At 51.7% G+C, this 20023-nt stretch overlaps 2 protein-coding genes across 2 annotated transcripts; both read right to left on the bottom strand.

Annotated features, from left to right (window-relative positions):
- Positions 1-6784: 6784 nt before the first annotated feature.
- Positions 6785-7388, bottom strand: LOC108548191 (uncharacterized). The gene is made up of 2 exons (XM_017901014.1): positions 7367-7388; positions 6785-7245 (listed from the first exon to the last, which is right to left on the bottom strand). The coding sequence occupies exons 1-2, from the start codon at positions 7386-7388 to the stop codon at positions 6785-6787; spliced, it is 483 nt and encodes a 160-aa protein (XP_017756503.1).
- A 5043-nt stretch (positions 7389-12431) lies between these two features.
- Positions 12432-13205, bottom strand: LOC108548192 (uncharacterized). Its single transcript, XM_017901015.1, has one exon. It carries the CDS (start codon positions 13203-13205, stop codon positions 12432-12434), a length of 774 nt encoding a protein of 257 aa, XP_017756504.1.
- Positions 13206-20023: the final 6818 nt, after the last annotated feature.

Here is a 20023-nt window from a genome sequence, read left to right on the forward strand (position 1 = left end):
CAGGAATGAAGATGACGATATGTGAAAGCGTTTGCACTGCTTCGGCTATTAAGGATGAGTAATGTAAGTGTTACGTAATAATATAAAGAATATTTTGTTAATTAACATGGTTAACGCATTTGACAAACTAACCTCGTCATGTTTGCAAAACCACAGGGGAATAAAAGATTTATGATTTATTTTGAACTATACCACGCATATGGTGCCTCAAAAGTACGACTACAATTTTGATATGTGACGGCATAAATACTGTCGAATTTTGTAATTAACTTAATCGCGAAGAATTGAAATCCCTTAATAGGTTAATACTCTTAATTATTATATTATATTTATCAGTTATTATATTAACTACTTTTATCATTGTCGATATTCTCGTCTAATGACGAATATAATAATTGGTAATATTTTCATTGAATTATTGTACTCTTTTTGTTAACTGTATATCTACAATTTCTTTATCTAACTAACCTAATTTCTCAATCTGTCCCTAAGAAATAATTTCAAAGTAGTTTCCTTTGACCTCCGAATTAAATAAATTGCCATTGATAGTTTGAAGAAACTTTGAATTAAATATCTTCCACTCCTGACATAATTTTGTTTAGTATCAAAAGCTCGATGCTATCTCAAAGGTGACATTTGCAGTGTAAAAGCTAGACGCGCTAGCAGGCGAATTCAGATATATGCAAAGAAAACAGAAGAGAATAGTGTCGGGGCCGAAGTTCCTTCGGAATAAGCCATTGAATTTTTACTCACCGTTTCAGTTTTCGCTGTCCTCAGACATCGTCTGGATTTGATGCCGCATGTGGATAACAGAGAAACTCGATTACCTATGCATGAATTTATTAAGATTTTGCACGTACTATGCATCGTAATGCATCATCTCGAGCAAGGGTAGTCTACTATCAACCCCTTGCGCTACCATTTAGTTACGAGAAATTATACATCGGAGAAACATATAATATTTAACCACTATATATTTATTCCATTCACGATAAAATTGGATAAAGGTTTAAGAAATTCTACGAACGTTTCGCTTGTTAAATTATGTTAAATACAGTTATTGTCCTGTGATAAATCTAGCTCATAATCGTGAACGATTCGTTACTCCATTGTAATGCGAATATTACATTGTAGTGCAAAGAGTTAAATGGCTCTTGAAAAATTTCTGAAGAGCTTTACAAAATTTTTTTATACTATATTTTTTCTTTCCCTTTCAACTGTAGACCCATGAACATTGTCAATTAATTCATGACAAATAGTAATCAAATAATAAATGGCAACGGTCAGCAACGAAGAGAACTTCTTTTTAGACCTTCTATGATTACTATAATATGACAATAATATCGCTGTATCTTTTGTTTCCGGGGAGAAAATTACCAGCAAGATTATCCACATTCATTCCGGGGATATTTTCACGCTTCATTCGATTCGAGAACATTTTCCCTTCGCGTTATTGATTTTATCAGTTCCTGTTAAACGATATCGACTACGCATAATTATTACTAAGAAGAGTTTCGCGAATTTATGTGGCACTCAAGTGTCAGTCAAACGTAATTTCGATTTAAACGAATTAAACCAAGATCAGCATTATGTAATATTATATATGTACATGGACGAGCAATTTCGCTCACGCTTCTTGCATCTCATAAGTGAATAGTTCTTCGATTATCATTGGATTCGATTTGCATATTAACGTTGGATTTGTGGATTTGTAATTAGCAGCTAAATATACTACACACGAATATAGTGTCGTATTTCGTAGTATTAATTGAAGAGGAATCAAAAAAGAGTTATGACTAACTTCATTAAGAGCAGTTACGTATTCTCAATGATTGGGAAAATAAAATGCCTATAGTTACTTTGACACATTTGTTCCAATATTGAAATACATATTTAATTTCAATTTAGCTAACCTAGCATAATCTTTGGTGTATTATATGATTTGCCAACAGTAAGTGTAAATTTCTTTACTCCAAAATATTTTCCTCGTCGGAAATAGCATATCCTGAATCTGCTATCCACTTAAAGATGAAGAATAGGAATATATGTAAGTATTATATGTCTTAGTCCTTCTGAATCTCTGAGTAAGGATATACTAATTGTATTCCAATATAATATTCAGAATATAATATCTATTATATTTAATATAAGAATATTCTAGTTACATTCCGATATAATATTCGGAATATTCCAACTATGAACACAAATAACAATAACGATAAGCAACCCTTTGAATCGAGAACCTAAACAACCTCCTCTACCCCTAAATAACATAAAATACAAACGAATTTTATCAAAATTGGATATCACATGATTTCCCTGTATGACAAACACGAAATGACAGCGGTACTCTGAAAAGCAAAACATAACGCCGAATAGCACCGCCATCGCAACAGAGCACAGCAGAGCACAGCAGAGCTCGGCAAAACAGAGCAAAGTACAACAAAGCACAAAACTGCAGCGTCCAGCACAGCACAGTATTGCTCAGCACAACAGAGAACAGAATAGAACCGCCACATAGCAAAGCACAGCAGAGCACTGTCCAGTACAGTACCGAAACGAATAGCTCCACCACTAGCGCAGAACACAGCAAAGCGCGGGATTGTGCAGCAAAGCTCAGCATACCGCTAACGAATAACGCCGAAGAAGGATGGTTAGCACTACTTAGATCAATACCGCACGCAATAGCACCGCCACCACAGCAGAGCACAGCAGAGCGCAGCGGCGGGCAACACAGCGCAGCAAAGCACCTCAGATCACAACATAGCACCGAATAGAACCGCACAGCATCGGCCAGCACGGCAAATCACAGCACTGCACAAAATAGCACCAACACCACAGCTGAGCACAGATGAGTGCAACAGAGCGCAGCAGAGCCCCGACTAGCAACGAACAGCAGAGTACAGCACTGCACAGCACCATGTAGCACCGAATATCGCCACTTCAACAGCAGAGAACAAGAGAGAACAGCAGACCGCAGTAGAACGCAGCAGAGACTGTAAAGCAGAAGAAAGTACCGAATAACACCGATCAGAACAGCACAGCGCTCTTCAGCAAAGCACTGTTCAACACTGCACGGTAACGAATCGCGCCGCCACCAAAGTAGAGCGCAGCAGAGTGCAGCAGAGTGTAGTAAAATGCAGCAGAGTGCAACAGAGTACAGCAGAGCACAGCAGAGCACAGAATAGCGCCGAATATCACCGATTAGGACAGATTAGCACTGCCTAGAATAGAACTGCACACAATAGCACCGACACCTCAGCAGTGCATAGCAGAGCTCAGAAAGGCGCAGCCGAGCACAGCTGAGCATAGTATAGCACCGTATACCGAAGCGTAGCACACATTAGCTCTGCTTAGGCAGCACCGCTCTGAATTGCAACGCCACCACAGCAGAGCGAAGCAGCGCGCAGCAGAGCGCAGCAGTGATCAGCAGTAATCAGCAGAATACATTAAATGACCGAATTCCAGCAGATAGCATCGAACATCACAGATCAGAGCTGTTTTAGTCAGAACCGTACTGGATTCTATCACCACCACAACATAGGACAGCAGAGCGCTGGAAAGTGAAGCAAAGCACAGCAGAGCGCTGTATAGTGTCGAATAACACTGATTAACAGTGGTTAGCACTGCTTAGGACTGAAACGCACTGAATAGCGCGAAAACAGCAGAAGAGCACAGTATAGCGCAGAATACCACCGAATAGCAAATATTAGTTCTTCTGAAGATAGGATTGCCTCGAAAAGCAGCACCACCACAGCAGAGCACAACAGTTGGCAGCAGGAAGCAGCAGAGGTCAGCAGAACGCAGTAAATCGTCGAACACCACCGAATACCGATAAGTGGACGAGACTAGCATTGTTTAGAATAGCAGGGTCGAGATCCAGCCGTTCGACCCGTAGCGACCATCATTCTCGCCCTCGCCACTAGATGGATTCCGCCGTCGAGGACTTTCTTGTAAATCCTCGGAAAGCTTCCAGTTCCTATATATATATATAACTTCGCGTCTTTCCAATAGTAGCCCCAGTGTCTGAGGCAGGGCCTGCTAATCAAGCCTTACTGATGAGTCCGCTAGCAGGCCCGGGACGATACGCATCCCTTCCTTTTCCTAACGTCCCTTCCAGCTGCGCCAACCACGGAGGATACTTGTGAGCATCTAACTCCAAAGGACCGTGGGAGAGGACTCCCCACATTGGTGACCCCGAACAAAGAACAACAACGCAACCTTTTAGAGCAACAAGGATGGAAACGAGCGACAGCAATGACCACGAGGAGAGTTCGCAACCTGCCTACTAGGATAGAAACGCATCGGGACTCCAACGAGGCTCCCCCTATAAATAATGGAAGACGAATCGAATCCAGGCTCGAAGACCAACGTGCTCGCCGGTTAATGCAAACCTTCCCGTTCGCCAAAGCGATGCCACAACCATCCTATGAGGGCAGAAGAACTCTACACTACAACGGTCCAGGCTTTATGGACGCCATCGCCAAGAGTAAGAGCCGCTGCAATCTCATCATCATCTCAATATATCGGTAATCACTGGCAGGGGGTGATGTAGCGATCATCATTCCCGTCCTCGCCACTAGATGGTCTTCGCCTTCGAGGACTTTCCCGCAAGTCCCCCAGACGTCTGGGCCCCTACCCAGGTGCCCACGGTCAGCCCAGGTTGTCGGTTGCGGTGTGTAGGAGAGCTGACCAACCATTCCTACAGCCAGGTCAAAGGCGTGACAAGGGTTAAAACCGTGCCGGTACAGCCGGTAACGAGGCGAGCCTGCGACGCTCTCGCCGCCAGCGTCTCCGCCTGCGGGCAGTGTTCGCTAGTTTTCGGGCACTCTGCGCGGCCTCCCTCTGGTGCATAATATTCTCACAGAAGGAGGCCATTTCTCTCCACGAACTCTCGCTCCGCACCATCTGTGAAACGATATCAGAGAGTGAGAGGATCCGAAATGCTGGAAGAGGACACGGCGCTACCTTGCCAAAGCCTGGTACTCCTCCAGTGTATGTTGCGCCGTGTCGAGCTCGGCCCCACAATGATGGCATTGTGCCGTCGCCTTCTAGTCGATTTTATGCAGGTACTAACCGAAACAACCGTGCCCAGTGAGCACCTGCGTGAGGCGATAGGTGAGCCTTCCGCCGCTGTGCATCCAGTCCCACAGAACTGGAAGCAAAGCTCTGACGGCCCTGCGGCGCGTGCTGCGCGGCCGCCGCAGACGTTCGCGCCACTCCGCCACAATTGACTGCCGGACATGACGCCTCAACGCAAGGGCCTCCTCAGCGGGCAGACCTCCGCCACGACGGAGGATCTCCTATACACGAGCCTCCCCAGCCGCAACGAAGTCAAACGGTGGTAACCCCGCCATGATCGTCGCCGCCTCATGGGACATCGTACGATAACCACTCACTATCCTGATCACCAGCCTCCTCACTACGCTGCCGAGATTGTAGCAGCTCCGCCGGCTGGCCAACAGGTCGACCGCCCAGACTGGTGCCCCGTAAAGGGCCATGAAGCGGACGACTCCCGTATAATGGCGGACTCTCATCTGGTCCACCTATATTGCGTAGCAGTCGGCCTTGGGCCATAGCTACGCAGTCGAGACGGGGTCCCAGAATACCAAATTGTGTGTCGAAGCCCCAGTGGCCATCGAGCGTGAGGCTGAGGTACTTCAATCGGTCGCTCACCTCGACAGACACATCACCCACCCGTACCCGGGACTGGGGCTGACGCCCACGAGACTTGCGGTAAAACCACATAGCCTCGGTTTTATGTGGCGCTACGCGCAGCCCCAGACTCCGGATTCTCCGGGCGACACAACGCCGAGCTCAGCGGGCCTAGTGGTCCTATCCCACTCCCTCCCGCCAGCCGTGACGAGTGTCGTGAGCGTAGCAAGTCACGCTGACACCGGCAGGGACAAAACCCCTCAGCACAGCGTCATACGCGAGGTCCCAAAGGATTGGGCTTAGAACCGAACCCTGCGGGACACCGTAATGCATTTCCCTCAGAATCACTCCGCACCGGCCCGTATATTCTATGAACCTACCAGAGAGGTATACCTAGATCACCTCCTCCCCCCCATGAATGCGTTGACAATATCCAAACTCGCCGCCAACGCTACCCCACCCTGGTGGACAACCGCCTCAGACAGGGTCCTGACACGTAGAATCTCATCGATAGTAGATCGTCCCTGTCAGATGCCAAACTGGCGATCGTCCAGATTGAGTCCAATCCCAGAAACATGTTTGCCGAGACGGGCAGCCAACACTCGCTTAAAGAGATTTCCCGCCTCGTTCAGGAGGCAAATAGGCCGGTAGGCGGAGGGAGAATCGAGGGGCTTTCCGCTTTTATGGATCAGAACCACCCTCGCTCTCTTCCAACACTGCGGGAAGCGGTCGGTCCGCTGGCAGCAGTCAAACAGCTGCCTCAGCCGACCGCTCAGAACGCCCTGGGCCAAAAGATGGACACGATCAGGAATGGCGTCCCGTCCATGCGCGGTGTATCTGGATCGCACGGTCCAGTTCTTCACTCGTGACACTCACCTCGGTGGACCCGGTGGGAGGATCTGTCAAATTAGCGTGGGGCCGACCTTTCTCCGTCATCGGGAAGAGTGTTTTAATCACCCGATGCAATAACTGTGGTTCCATACCCTCCGTGAGTGGGGGAGGCCCGCGCCCTCAGCTTTCCCATTACCAGGCGGTAAGGACGACCCCACGGATCATTATTCAACGTCGCGTTGGATTCCTCCCATCTCTGGATTTTAGTCTCCTTGATGGCCTGCTGCATAATAGTCGCCTACCTGAACGTTTTATATTGCAGCGCAGTTTCTGCCCCGTCAGTCCTCCTTCTCCGGCGGGCTCGGGTGCAGGAGCGTCGGGCGAGAACGCGCTGAGCTCGTAAATGCGAAATATCATGCGACCACCAATAGACGGATCCTGTGGGCGGTTCTCCGGCTCTCGGCATAGCGACGTCGCAGACTGATGTTATTGCCCAGCGAAACCACTCAGCTCCCTCCTGGGCTGTACAGTCTACCCTCGTCCTCTCCGGCAAAACCACGGCATGGACGGCTGCCATTAAGGCGTCCTGGTTAAGGCGCCCTAGTGCCCACCTCGGTGGTGAGGGTACATTCCCACTGTAGGATTCGTGGCTGCTCCTCGAGTAAGCGGTGATATTCAAGAGGATGTGCAGGTGGTCACTAAAAGTCTCCAACTCGTCCGCCACCCTCCACGCCAAAACCCGCAGTGCGGCGGCCGGTGCTGCAAACAAAATATCGACAATAGACATACCGGACCACCACTCCCACGAGTCAGTGCTGCCACGGTTTAATAGTCGAAGGTCCAGGCCCACGGCTTAATCGAGCAGCGTCTCGCCTCTCACATCCGTTCTGGGGAAATCCCATGCTGCTGCGTGGGCGTTAAGGTCCCCCAGGAGGAGGACGGGACGGAACCTTTTCTTTTTTTTCCTTTTTCTCTTTTTTCTACGTGGGGGAAATCTTCGAAAAGATACCCGACCACCCTAAGGGAGGGGGCAGTGTTGTGTGGGATTTGTAACCACTAAAACCCCCACGATATCAATCCTTTCGAGATATCGGAGCGTCCTGCACTTCGCGGCGACGGAAGTGCCAGGACGTCCCCGCAACGCAACCCGCAGGTTCCCTCCCGGCGCGAAGGGAACACGCTCCTCGATCTCACATACAGCACGTACGCAGTGACGGGTCGAGACTTACATGCCTCCATACATCGCTCCATCCACACTCATGCCCGCACACCCTGCGGACGCCACAGGAGCATGACGAGGCGCCACGCCCTCGAACCACAGTCCCTCGAACAGGGGATCCCCCACCCACCTGCCCGTGGTCTCACTGACCTAGGTTACAACGTGGAAGAGAGACTGTCACCTCGGCCGTAGGTGCAGGGCCGCTCGCGTAGGCGGAGGGCTAACGCGTTAAACCATCCGGCAGGGCGCGCGGCGCCAAGCGACGCCGCACTCGCAGACTCCGCCGCCCTACGCGCGAGGAGCCCTCGCTAGGCTCGCGGACTCTCTCTCTCTCTGCGGCCTCCTTCTGCAGCATAACCTCCTCGCAGAAGGAGGCCATCGCACGCCACGCGCTCGCGCTCTCCGCCACCTGCGGGACGATGGTGGAGAGCGAGAAGTCCGCCCCACAACGCGACAAAGAACCCGGCGCTCGCGAGACCACGCTGGACATTCCTCCAGCGTGTGCTGCGCCGTGCCCCGCCCTTCTCCGCAGTGGTGACACTGCGTTGTTCTCTCACGTCCAGCCGACCCAGGAACTCCCCGAAACAACCGTGTCCGGAGAGCACCTGTGTCAGCCGGAACATGTGCCGGCTGCCGCTTCTCGCCCAGGCATCCAGCACCGTGAGCACGGCGCCGACGAGCCGGTGTAGTAGTCCGTATACACTGGCCTCCCTCCCGCCCCCCCCCCCCCCACTAGCAGGTCAAACGGTTGGATCCCCGCCAAGACCATCGCCGCTTCGTGGGAAATCTTGCGGTAACCTTGCACGACCCTGATCGCCATCCTGCTGGCGACTCGCCGGAGAATCGCCCGACTGCGCGGACTGGAGACCAGATCTTTCGTCCAGATCGAAGTCCCGTACAGGGCCACCGAGCGAACGGCTCCTGCGCAGGGACGGCGCACCATCCCGTCTTGCCCACCCAGGTTGGGGAGCAGGCAACTAAACGCCCACGCTACCCCTTCCAGGCGTGGTTCCAGCGCGAAGAAGTGCTCGTCGAAGCGCCAGTGACTATCAAGGACAGGACCGAGACACTTCATCCGGTCCCGAACCTCAACCATGGCATCGCCAACGTTCATCCGGATACGGGGCGGCTTCCCACGGGACCAATGGCAAAACCGCATGGCCTCGGTCTTCTCGGGTGAGATACGCAGCCCCAGCTGACGAATGCCGCTCGCAACTAGGACCACGCAGCTTTCCGCGCGGAGCGTGGCATCCTCCCAACTCGACCCGGAGGCCATCACCAGCGTGTCGTCCGCGTAACACGTCAGGCTGAGGCCGCGGTGGAGGGAAGTACGCAATACGGCGTCGTACGCGAGATCCCACAGGATCGGTCCCGAGAACGAACCCTGAGGAACACCGCAGTTCGACCCCCACGCGGCGGTCAAGTATCGTCCGGAATACTCGATCGTGCGCCACGACAAATAGTCACCGATCACCACCACCATATCCCGGGGAACCCTGTGATGCACCAGGGCGTACCGAATGGCGGCCCTGGGCAGGGAGTTGAAGGCGTTGGCGATGTCGACGCCAACTGCAGCACCACCCCGCCCCGGTCAACAGCAGTCCCCGACAGGGTACGAACGCGCTGAATCGTGTCGACCGTCAACCGTTCCTACCGGAAACCGAATTGGCTGTCGCTGAAATCGTGACCCTCGTCCGATAAGTGCTCTTGGAGACGGGCAGCTAGAACTCGCTCGAACGGCTTGACCACCTCGTCGAGCAGACATATCGGCCGGTATGCCTTCGGAGAGTCCGGCGGCTTCCCCGGTTTTGGGATCAACACGACCCTCGCTCTCTTCCAACGTACCGGGATGCGACTGGTCCTGAGGCAGCTGTCGAACAGCCGCCGTACCCGGTCGCCCCACGCCTCCAGAGCCAGTGCAGAGCCTCGGCCCGGGATGCCGTCTGGTCCGGGAGCGGTGCTCCTCGCCCAAATCCTAACGACCGCACAGCCCAAATCCTCTAGCTAGACCCCCAGCTCGTCGGACCATCCGACCAGGTCCGATCGCACTGCGACGGGTTGCACCCCCTCTTCCGCGATCACCGGGAAGAGGGCGTCGATCACCCGACGCAGGAGCTTGGGGTCCATACGCTCGGTCACCTAGGGCGGCCAAGCCCTCAACTTCCCCATAACCAATTTATAGGGGCGCCCCCACTGATCGTTTACAGGCGTCGCGAAGAGCTCGTCCCACTGCCGAGCTTTGGCTCTGCGGATCTCACTCCGGAGATCGCCCACCGCCGTTCGATACACGCGGTAGAAACGCGCGACGTCCTCGGCGGACACCGCGCGTCGTCGACGTCGTGCCCGAGTGTACCGGCGGCGGGAGAGCACGTACAGCTCTCGGAGCTGCGCCATTTCGTCCGACCAACAGTACACTGCCCCCCTCGTCGGTGGCTCCCTCACCTGCGGTAGGGCGACGTCGCACACGCGCGTCATCGCCGCCCTCAGCCGCTCGGCCCCTTCCCCCGCGTCGTCGATTACGCGCCCGACGTCACCATCCGCCCAGGCGACGATCTGGACGGCCGCGGCGAGAAGGTCGCGGTCGATGCGCACCAGCGACCATCGCGGCGCGGTGGCGTGCTTCCCTCCAAGGAGGGTTTCCCGAACGGTGCGAGACGTGACTGCGAGCATCATGGTGATGTGGAAGTGGTCGCTAAGCGTCTTCACCTCCACCGCCACCCACCAGTCGGTGACCCGCCGCACGGTGGCCATCGATGCGAACGACAAGTCCACGATGGACGTGCCGTTCCACCGGACGCAAGTGCTGATGGATCTCCGGTTTTGCAACCGGAGATCCAATCCCGCGGCCAAATCATGCAGTGCCACACCCCTCGCGTCTGTCCCCGGGGACTCCAAGCCATGGAGTGAGCGTTGAAGTCCCCCAGGACCAGAACCGGACGAGTCGAGTATCCGTTGAGGAACCTTCCGAGCTCGTCCAGATACCTCTCGCACGACGAGGGTACGCGGTTAGGGGAGACGTATCACCCGACCACGACAACTTCGCTCCTGGAGACCGCCACGAAGCCCTCACCGCAGTAAAGCAGGATGGGTGTGGGTGACCGAGGCAGTCCACCGGCGATAATCGCCACAAAGCCGTCCCGATCCCCAAACCACTCGTCTTGGTCGGGGATGCGGTACGGCCCGGTGGCAACAGCCAACCCAACGCCCAGCCCGACGAGCGTCTGCAGGAGCAAGTCCTGCGACACCCGCGAGTGTTTCAGGTTGGCCTGGAGCACCATGGACGGAGTGAATTTTAGGCCGTATCCATAGCCTCCCCCTAGCCCTCCCACCCTCTCTTGGGTCGGCTGCGAGCCCGGTGCGCCACCGGGCGACGGGCCCTTCGCGTTCACGGTCGCGGAGGCGGGTGATTTCACGGTCGCGTTATTCGATTTGACGCTCGCGGGCTCCGAAGCGGATACGGCGCCAACCGGCGCCAGGCGTGCCACCCCCTTCGCCTTTGGCGGACAGCGCGCCTTGCTGCCCAGCCGGTGGTCGGAGAGACGACAGATCCCGGCGAAGACAGGGCACTTGGGTGCAGGTGCCCTGCACCCACCGGCGCGGTGACCCGCCATGCCACACCTGAAGCAGGCGTCGTTGCGGTCCATCGCGTTGGTGCAGCCGTCCCTCGCGTGACCGAACGCGAGGCAACGGTAGCACTGGAGGCGTTGAGCCTCCAAGGCCACGACGAGGGCGGACGTCCACCCGACGCGGATCAACCCGCAATCGACGGCCTTTCGAGCTGCCGCGAGGTAACACTGGGCCCAGACCGTGCCGAGCCTCCAGGCGGATGACCGGATATCTCCGCTACTCACGTCCGCCTAGGTACACCCACTGACCCTAGCCAGGGCAGCGGCCACCTCGCCGGCGTGACAGAGTTGTCGAGCTCTGTCACCCTCAACTCACCCTTCTTACAGGGGACCGTCACGCGGACGCCGGTCCCCTCCAACACCTCGCACATACGGCCGGCGAGTGCGGCGGCTCGCTTTTCCCCCTCGGGTAACCCGATCTCCAGAAGGGGACCGTCGGAGGCGGCCCGACGGGGACGCCGATCATCGATCCCGAGGTCCTCGAAGCGTATTTTCAATCTCGTCGCAGAGATCGCCTCCGCGCAAGATAGCCTCGAGCCCTCGGGCACGCTAACCGCGACGGCGGCCCGCGACGGTGACCGCTTCATGGTGGGGCCCGGCTTGGCGCCACACTTCTCCTTTTCCGCACTGGTCTTCGCACCGGTCTTCGCTGCGGTCCTAGGGCGCTGGAGAGCGGAGCTCGTCCCCGCGGCGTGGCGCCTCGTCTTACCTCCGGAACCACGGAACCTAACCCTTCTTTTTCCTCTCTTTTACTTGGGGGAAATCTTCGAGAAGATACTCCACCCCCTGGGGAAAGGTGAGGTTATGTGAGATTTTTACTCTCTAAAGCCCCCTCGGTGGCCCTCCCCGCCTCATTTGACGGCGTTCCGGGAATACTTGCGATAACAACCGGAGCACCGCCGCGTCGTGCCAGTTGTTCGGGCTCATCCAAATTTTAATACCTCGTTGTGCGGTTCTTCGCGGCCACAGCGCGACACCGCCCTCCTCGGACCGTCGGCTCCCAGGCATCCGAGCCCCCCATCCGTGTGCGCCCGGGCTGTGGTGGTGAGCGGGAAAGCTGACCCACCGTTACCACAGCCAGGGCAAAGGCGCGGTTGGGTTCAAAACACAACCGGTACGGCCGGCAGGGCGGCGAGCCTGCGACGCGATCGCCGCCAGTGCCTCCGTATGCGGGCGCTGTCCGCGCGTTCGCGGGTACGCTCCGCGGCCTCCTTTTGCAGCGTGACCTGCTCGCAGAAGGAGGCCATGTCCCTCCAGGTCCCCTCGCACCGTGGCATCTGTGGCATGACCACATAGAGCAAGAGGTCCCTCCCGAAGCTCTGGAAGAGGATACGGCGCTTCGCTGCCCAAGCTAGGCACTCCTCCAGCGTGTGTTGCGCCGTGTCAAGCTCGGCCCCGCAATGATGGCACTGTGCCGTCGCCTTCCTACCAATTCTGCACAGGTGCTCACCGAAACAACCATGTCCGATGAGCACCTGCGTGAGGCGGTAGGTAAGCCTACCTCCGTTGCGCACCCAATCCCATAGAATCGAGAGCACAGCTCCGACGGCTCTACGGCTCATGCTGCGCTCCTGAAGCAGCCGCTCGCGCCACTTCGCCAGGACGGACAGCCGAACCTGACGCCTGAGCGCATGGGCCTCCTCGGCGGGTAGACCACCGTCACGACGAAGAAGCTCGTTGACCCGAGCCTCCCCCGCCGCATCGAGGTCAAAGTGTGGTAACCCCGCCGGGACAATTGCCGCCTCGTGGGAGATCGTGCGGTACACTCTCACCATCCTGATGTACAGCCTCCTGGCCACACTGGCGAGCTTGTGACCGCTACGCCGTCTGGCCATCAGGTCGTCCGCCCAGGCTGGAGCACCATAAGGGGCCATGAAGCGGACGACTCCCGTATATAGGCGGCGAACCCTTTCGCCTGGTCCGCTTATATCGAGCAGCAAATGGCCTAGGGCCGCTGCCACCTCCTCCACGCGTGGTCCCGTGTCGTCAAAGTGCTCCCCAAAGCGCCAGTGTGTGTCCAGAGTCTGGCCGAGATATTTCAAGCGGCCCCTACCTCGACAGACGCATCACCCACCCGGACCCAGACTGGGGCGGGCGCCCACGAGACTTATGGCAGAACCATATGGCCTCGGTTTTGTGTGGTGCTATCTGCAACCCCATGTCCTGGATTCTTCGGGCGACACAAGCGACCCCGAGCTCAGCGAGTCGGATGGTCCTACCTCCTCCCTCCCGCCAGCCATAACGAGGGTGTCGTCAGCGTAGCATGTCACGCTGACACCGGCCGGGAGAGAGCCCCTCAGCTCCGCGTCATACGCGAGGTCCCGCAAGATTGATCCTAGAACCGAACCCTGCGGGACACCGCAGTGCATCGCCCTCCAGATGACTCCTCACCGGTCCGGGTATTCTATACTTCTACCTGACAGGTAGCCTCCGATCACCGCAACCAGTTACGGAGGGACCCTATGGTAGGTTAGGGCTCTCCTGATGGCGATCCAGGGCAGGCTATTAAAGGCGTTGATAATGTCAAGACTGACAGCCAACTTCACTCCGCCCTGGCGGACGACCGCATCGGATAGGGACCAACCTAACCTAACACCAGCACCTCCCTTAGGGTGGTCCGGTGCCTCTCGGAGATTTGCCCCACGTAAGAAAAGAATAGAAAAGAAAAAAGGATTATTAGCACTTCTTAGGACAGAACAGCACCGAATAGCACGGCCGCCACACCATAGCGTAGAAGCGAGCTACAGAGCGCAGTAGAGCACAGCAGTTCGCCGAAGAGCACTGAATAGCCCGGATTAGTGTTAGCATGTTGTGCACTATCAGTCCTTCCGATATGACTGCTGCTCGCTCATTTAAGGTCGTCTCTGTTGTATAGAGCCGACGCACTTCTTTCCCTTTCGGATCATCTCAGTCGTGTTGGTCTATAGCTCCTCGATCCGTTCGAATCACCGGAGCCGAGTCCGTGTGACTATTCTCCGATCAGTTCGGACAACCTCAGTCGTATCGGATAGGGTACTGCTCTTTCGGTACAGATCATCCCTGTCATACAAGTCCAAATTATTGCGGTTCCGTTTGGACAATGTAATTCGAGTAGCTATTTTTGATCTCCGATTCATATCTGTTCATACCAGTTATGCTGGTGTGACTTAGTCCGGGGCAGGTTAGACAATCTCAGTCATTTCAGCCCATGTGCTCCTCGTTACGTTCAAATAATTCCATTCGGTTCGGATTAACTAATCCCCGCTTGGTTTGGAATATCTGAGTTTTGTTAGACAGTATTCGCCACGCTTAGTTTGAATCACACCAGTCGTGTCGGGTTGACTTATCCTCAATGAAATCGGACAATCCTAGCCGTGTCTGACAAAGTGCACCTTGCTCAGTCCGGTTCATCCTAGTGGGAGCGTGACTCGAACTGGAACGATTGAGATTTTCCGAACCAAGCTGGGATAAGTCGAACAGTCCCGACTATCATGATCCGAAGCGTTGGAGGTGTACTCGGCCCGAAACGACTGAAATTGTCCGAACTGGACGAAAAGCACACAATTCGTGATGACTTGTGTGATCCGAACTAAAGGAGCTGCACCCTGATAGACTCGACTGATTTCCCCAACTGAACCGAGATAAGTCGGACTGGATTTGGATGATCCAATCTGGACATGGAGCCCTCGGACCATCGTGACCGAGATTGTCCGAAGTGATAGAAGATTAGTCGCACCGACGCGGCAGTTACAATAATAACAACTGAACAGAGACCATTCTGTCAGATACGACCGAAATTGTCAACACTGGACAAGAATATGTCGAACCTACACGATGAAGATGTTGGGAACTGAACGCGGTACCGTATGACCGACACGAATAAGATTGTCCGATCTGATAGCGGATAAGTCAAGCCGACACCACTGGTATTATGAAACGTGAACGAGAAGCACTCGTGCGAACAGAACTGAGATTGTCGGAAATAAACCGGCATAAGTTGGACCGACATGACAGGGATGACACAAATTAAACGAGGGCAACTCGGACAGAGACGACTGAGATTGTCCACACTGATTCGGAATAAGTCGCACCGACTCGACTGCAATGATCCGAAGTAAACGAGGAGCACATGGACCGACACTAATGAGATTAACCTAAGTGGACAGGGATAAGTCGGACCAACAGTACTGAGATTGTTCGGACTGAATCGGCATAAGTCAGGCCGACACGACTAGGATAATCCGGTCTACACGTTGAGTGATAGTTTCGACAAAACTGAAAGTGTTCGAACTGTGCATGGGTTATTCGGAGAGAAACGACTAGGTGGATCCGAACTGGACGAGGTGCACTTGGTCCGGCACGAATGAGATTGACCTAAGCAAACGTCATCGAGTCTAACATAAGCGACTAAGATTTTCCAAACTAAACTGCGATTAGTGAAACAGATATGACGGAGATAATCCGAACTGAACGAGGTACGCTTGGACCGACACTACTTGTGTTGTCCTAACTGAACATGGATTGTCGAAGCGGTACGATTAGCATGATCAGATCGGAACAAGGAACACTCGGACACACATGACTGACAATGTCAGAACTATAACGGGATAATACAGACCGATACGACAGGGGTGATACGAACTGAGCAAGGAGAACTGTGGCCAACACGACTGAGATTGTCCTGAGCAAATAAGTATAAGTCGGGGCAACACGATGGGGCTGTTCCAGCTGACCGAGGTGTACTCAGACCGCCCTGAATGAGATTATCCCTCACAAATTTCCTTAAGTCGGTCCTACACGAACTAGGTTAACCGATCTGAACCGGAACAAGTCGGATATTCAAAATAGAGGTTGTATGAGCTGAACAAGTATATGTTGAACCGACACACTAGGCTGGTCCGAAATGAATTAGGTTCACTCAGACAGACACGACTGAGATTGTGCGAACTCAACATGACAGAACTGCGATGATCCGAACTGAACTAGGAGCACTCGAACCGACATAACTATAATTGTACGAGATGAACAAGGACTAGCCAAGCTTTCACGACCAGGCTGTTCCGAACTGAACGCGGAAATTTCGTACCATCACGACTGAGATTACCGGGACTGGACGGGCATAAATCGGAAAGACAGGACCGCGATTGTTCGCACTGAGCTACAATAATTCGGCCGACATCGTAGGGATGATACGACCTTATCGACGTGAGTCGGAAAGAGACTGCAATGATCCGAAATGAGCGTGGTGCATTCGAAATAGCACGTCTTTGATTGTCCGAAATGAGACGGAATAAGACGAACCGACAAAACTGAAATTATCTGAACTGAAGTGGGTAAGCCGACAGACATGACTGGAATGATACGGAATGATCGGAAAGCAGGTCGATAGGACTGAGATTGTTCACACTGAACACAGGTAAGTCGGACCTACACGGCGGGAATGATAACAACTGAACGAGGATCACTCCACGTGTCGCGACTGAGATTTTCCGAACCGATCTTGGATAAGTTTGACAGACACGACTGCAAAGATACGAAATCGGACTGAGATAAGGCAGACCGATGTGAGAGGAATGATCTGCACTAAAAGGGCAGTACTAGGGCCGACACGAGTGAGATTATCCCAACTGAACGAGATTCATTCGGACAGACAGGATTCAAATAGTCCAAATAAAACCGGGGTAAGTGGGACAGACAGGACTGGGTGAACCGACCTGCACAGAGATATGTCGAGCCTGCACAACTGGGATGATCCGATCTGAGCGAGAAGGACTTGGACCCACATGACTGGATTTATCCCAAATGAACGAGGTGCACTCGAACAGACTTAACTGAGATTGCTTGTACTGAACAAAAGAAAAGTATGACCGAAACGACTGGAATGATCCGATTTGAACGAGGAGAAGTCGGACTGGCACGACTGGGATTGTCCGAACTTAACTGAGAATAGTAGGATTGATACAACTAGGATGGACAGAACTGACCAAGAAGCACTCCAACCGACACAACTGGGATTGTCCGAAATAGAACGAGATAATTCGATCCGACAAGCTGGGATGATCCATACAGAATGAGAAGCATTTGGACCGGCACGACAGATATTGTCTGGATTTACCCGAGCTAGGTCGTTCCAATAAGAGTGGGATGAACCGAATTGAACGAGTAACACTAAGACTGTTACGACAGAGATTGTGCGAACGTTACCGGGATTAATCGGTCGCACCTTACTAGAATGATACGAATTTATTGAGCATTGAATCATTGAACTCTGACCACTACTACTGAGACTCTCCCAACTGAACAGCTAGAAGTCGGATCGCCACGACAGCGATGATACGAACCGAACGAAAAACACTTGGACCGATATGATTGAGAATGACCGAAGTGAATCGGAATAAATCGTAAATGCACGGCTGAGATTGTCCGAACTGAAGGAGAATTACATGGGAAGGCACAACATGGCTGTCTGAACTGAACTGGGCAGTCCAACAGGATGGGGATGATCCGAACTGAACGACGAAAACTCTGATCGTCAGGACTAGAGTTGACGAACTGAACCGGGATTAGTCAGACCGACACGATTGGGATTATACTAACAGAACGAGGAGCACACAGAGAGACGCGATTGAGATTAACAAAAATGAATCAGAATATGTAAGACCGAAAAGACTGAAATGAACCCATATAATCGAGGAGCAGATAGAACCACACTCCTGAGGTAGTCCGAACTGAGCCGGTGTACGGTCGGACCATCACAAGTGGCATCATCTGAAGTGAACGTGGAATACTTGGACCGACACAGCGGATAATGTATGATCTGAAACGGTATAAGTCGGACAGAGACGACTGTGAAGGTTTACCGAAATGGTATACACGCGCCATATCCAATGCCAGAACGGGTAGTGTCTGTCATATACTGCTGAAATACGAGCAAACAAGTTGTATCGTTCAAGGTACATCACAATTGACGGATAAATCTCATTCATGATATCAGGAATATTATCATTGTGCTCACAACAAATGCCTGTGAATTGAAATATGTTTGTTGTACGCGTGTAAACAGCACGCAATAGCGCAGAAAGGAAAACAAATTAGATGTATATAATTTAATTAATGATTCATAGCCTGTGCTGGAATGATATACGAATAAGTAACAAGACATAACGTCAAAGAATTGCACAAATGACACATGACTCTGGCATAAGGTGCCAGGATTAATAGGATTATGCAAAAGCACATACCTCTGAGGCGGTGTCAGACTGCTGTAAGCAATAAGAAGCTTGTAGGATCTGCCGAATTATATAGCAATTCGGGAAAATAACCAGCATCAGGATACAAAGTATATCAAGTAACTGAAATCTCTACATTCTCGTTACAGAGAGTTACAGATCACGTAACTAATAACAAGAGAGCCCAGTGTGGAATGCATGTGTTATGCGCGATATGGCAAAAAGCATTATCTGGGACATATTACTGGATTACCTGCGATTATCAAGATATTATGTATAAAGTATATGCTCATATGACGGACAAATCAGATATTGGATTCCGTGTATAATAACATTTTGCTTATAACACATATTGCAGAATCGGAAATAGTTGATATGGAGAATATAAAAGCGTATCATCTGCCTTATAATATGAAAGTTTATATAAGTAACGAGCGGATAAGTTTGTCATGAGAGATCAGTAATGAAAACGTAACGATTCTAACATATTCCTCCGAACAAGTATCAGGTTGCTGTAACCAATACGCTATATAACACGTATTATCAGCTACGGAATGTAGACATACATGAAAATACCAAGCTATAGCATACAAAGTATGATGAGTGTCAGATAACTCTCAATACTAGAGTCATATGTTGATCGTCGAACATATAACAAACTCGCCCGATCTGGTGTGAGTGTTTTACACGCATTAGCATTATCTGAAGTATATTACCCAAATACGAGCAAATTATAATCTATATCTTTCAAAGCATATCACAGGTGACAGGCAAATTTGTAATATCATATCAGAATTTGTAACATTATGTTCGTAAGACATGCCTTGGAACTGATATCCGTTCGCTATAAGTAATATAAAACATATGCCACCTGCCGAGTAATATAGAAGTTCGTGTAAATATCAAGCAACAACGTATAAGGTATGAAAAATACAGGATAACGTTGCATATTCGTGTCTGGTGTAGACCCTTGGAATAATAACTAAAAACCACCAATTGTTATGCGACCCTTATACGCAATACATAAACGAACATAACCTAAAATATATTACTGAAATGCTTTCAAATAATCAGTTGTAATAACATATATTAATATTATATTAATTATATTATATTAATAATAAATATACAATGCAGAAATACGAGGATATAACAAGTTACATCGTTCAAAATATTTCGCGAATAGCGGATGCCACTAAAGTTAGATATGAGGAATAAGAAAGTTATGCTCCTAATACAAACCTCCGAACATCACCGAACTAATACTACTTTCTACTAATAATACTTTCCGCAATATCAGAACGAGCATTCTTTGAAATATATTATTGAAATGAGGCCAGGCAACTGGTTATAACGTTCAAAGTTTATCTCAAATTGCGGGAAACTCTGAAATCTTGTATCAGGAATAACATTATGCTCATAACACAAGCCTTCACACTAGTATACGTATGCAATACACGTATTCAATATCTCAGAAGTGTTCG

Source organism: Eufriesea mexicana, unplaced genomic scaffold (genome assembly GCF_001483705.2).
Source record: "Eufriesea mexicana isolate 0111107269 unplaced genomic scaffold, ASM148370v2 scaffold1447, whole genome shotgun sequence".
NCBI lineage: Eukaryota > Metazoa > Arthropoda > Insecta > Hymenoptera > Apidae > Eufriesea > Eufriesea mexicana.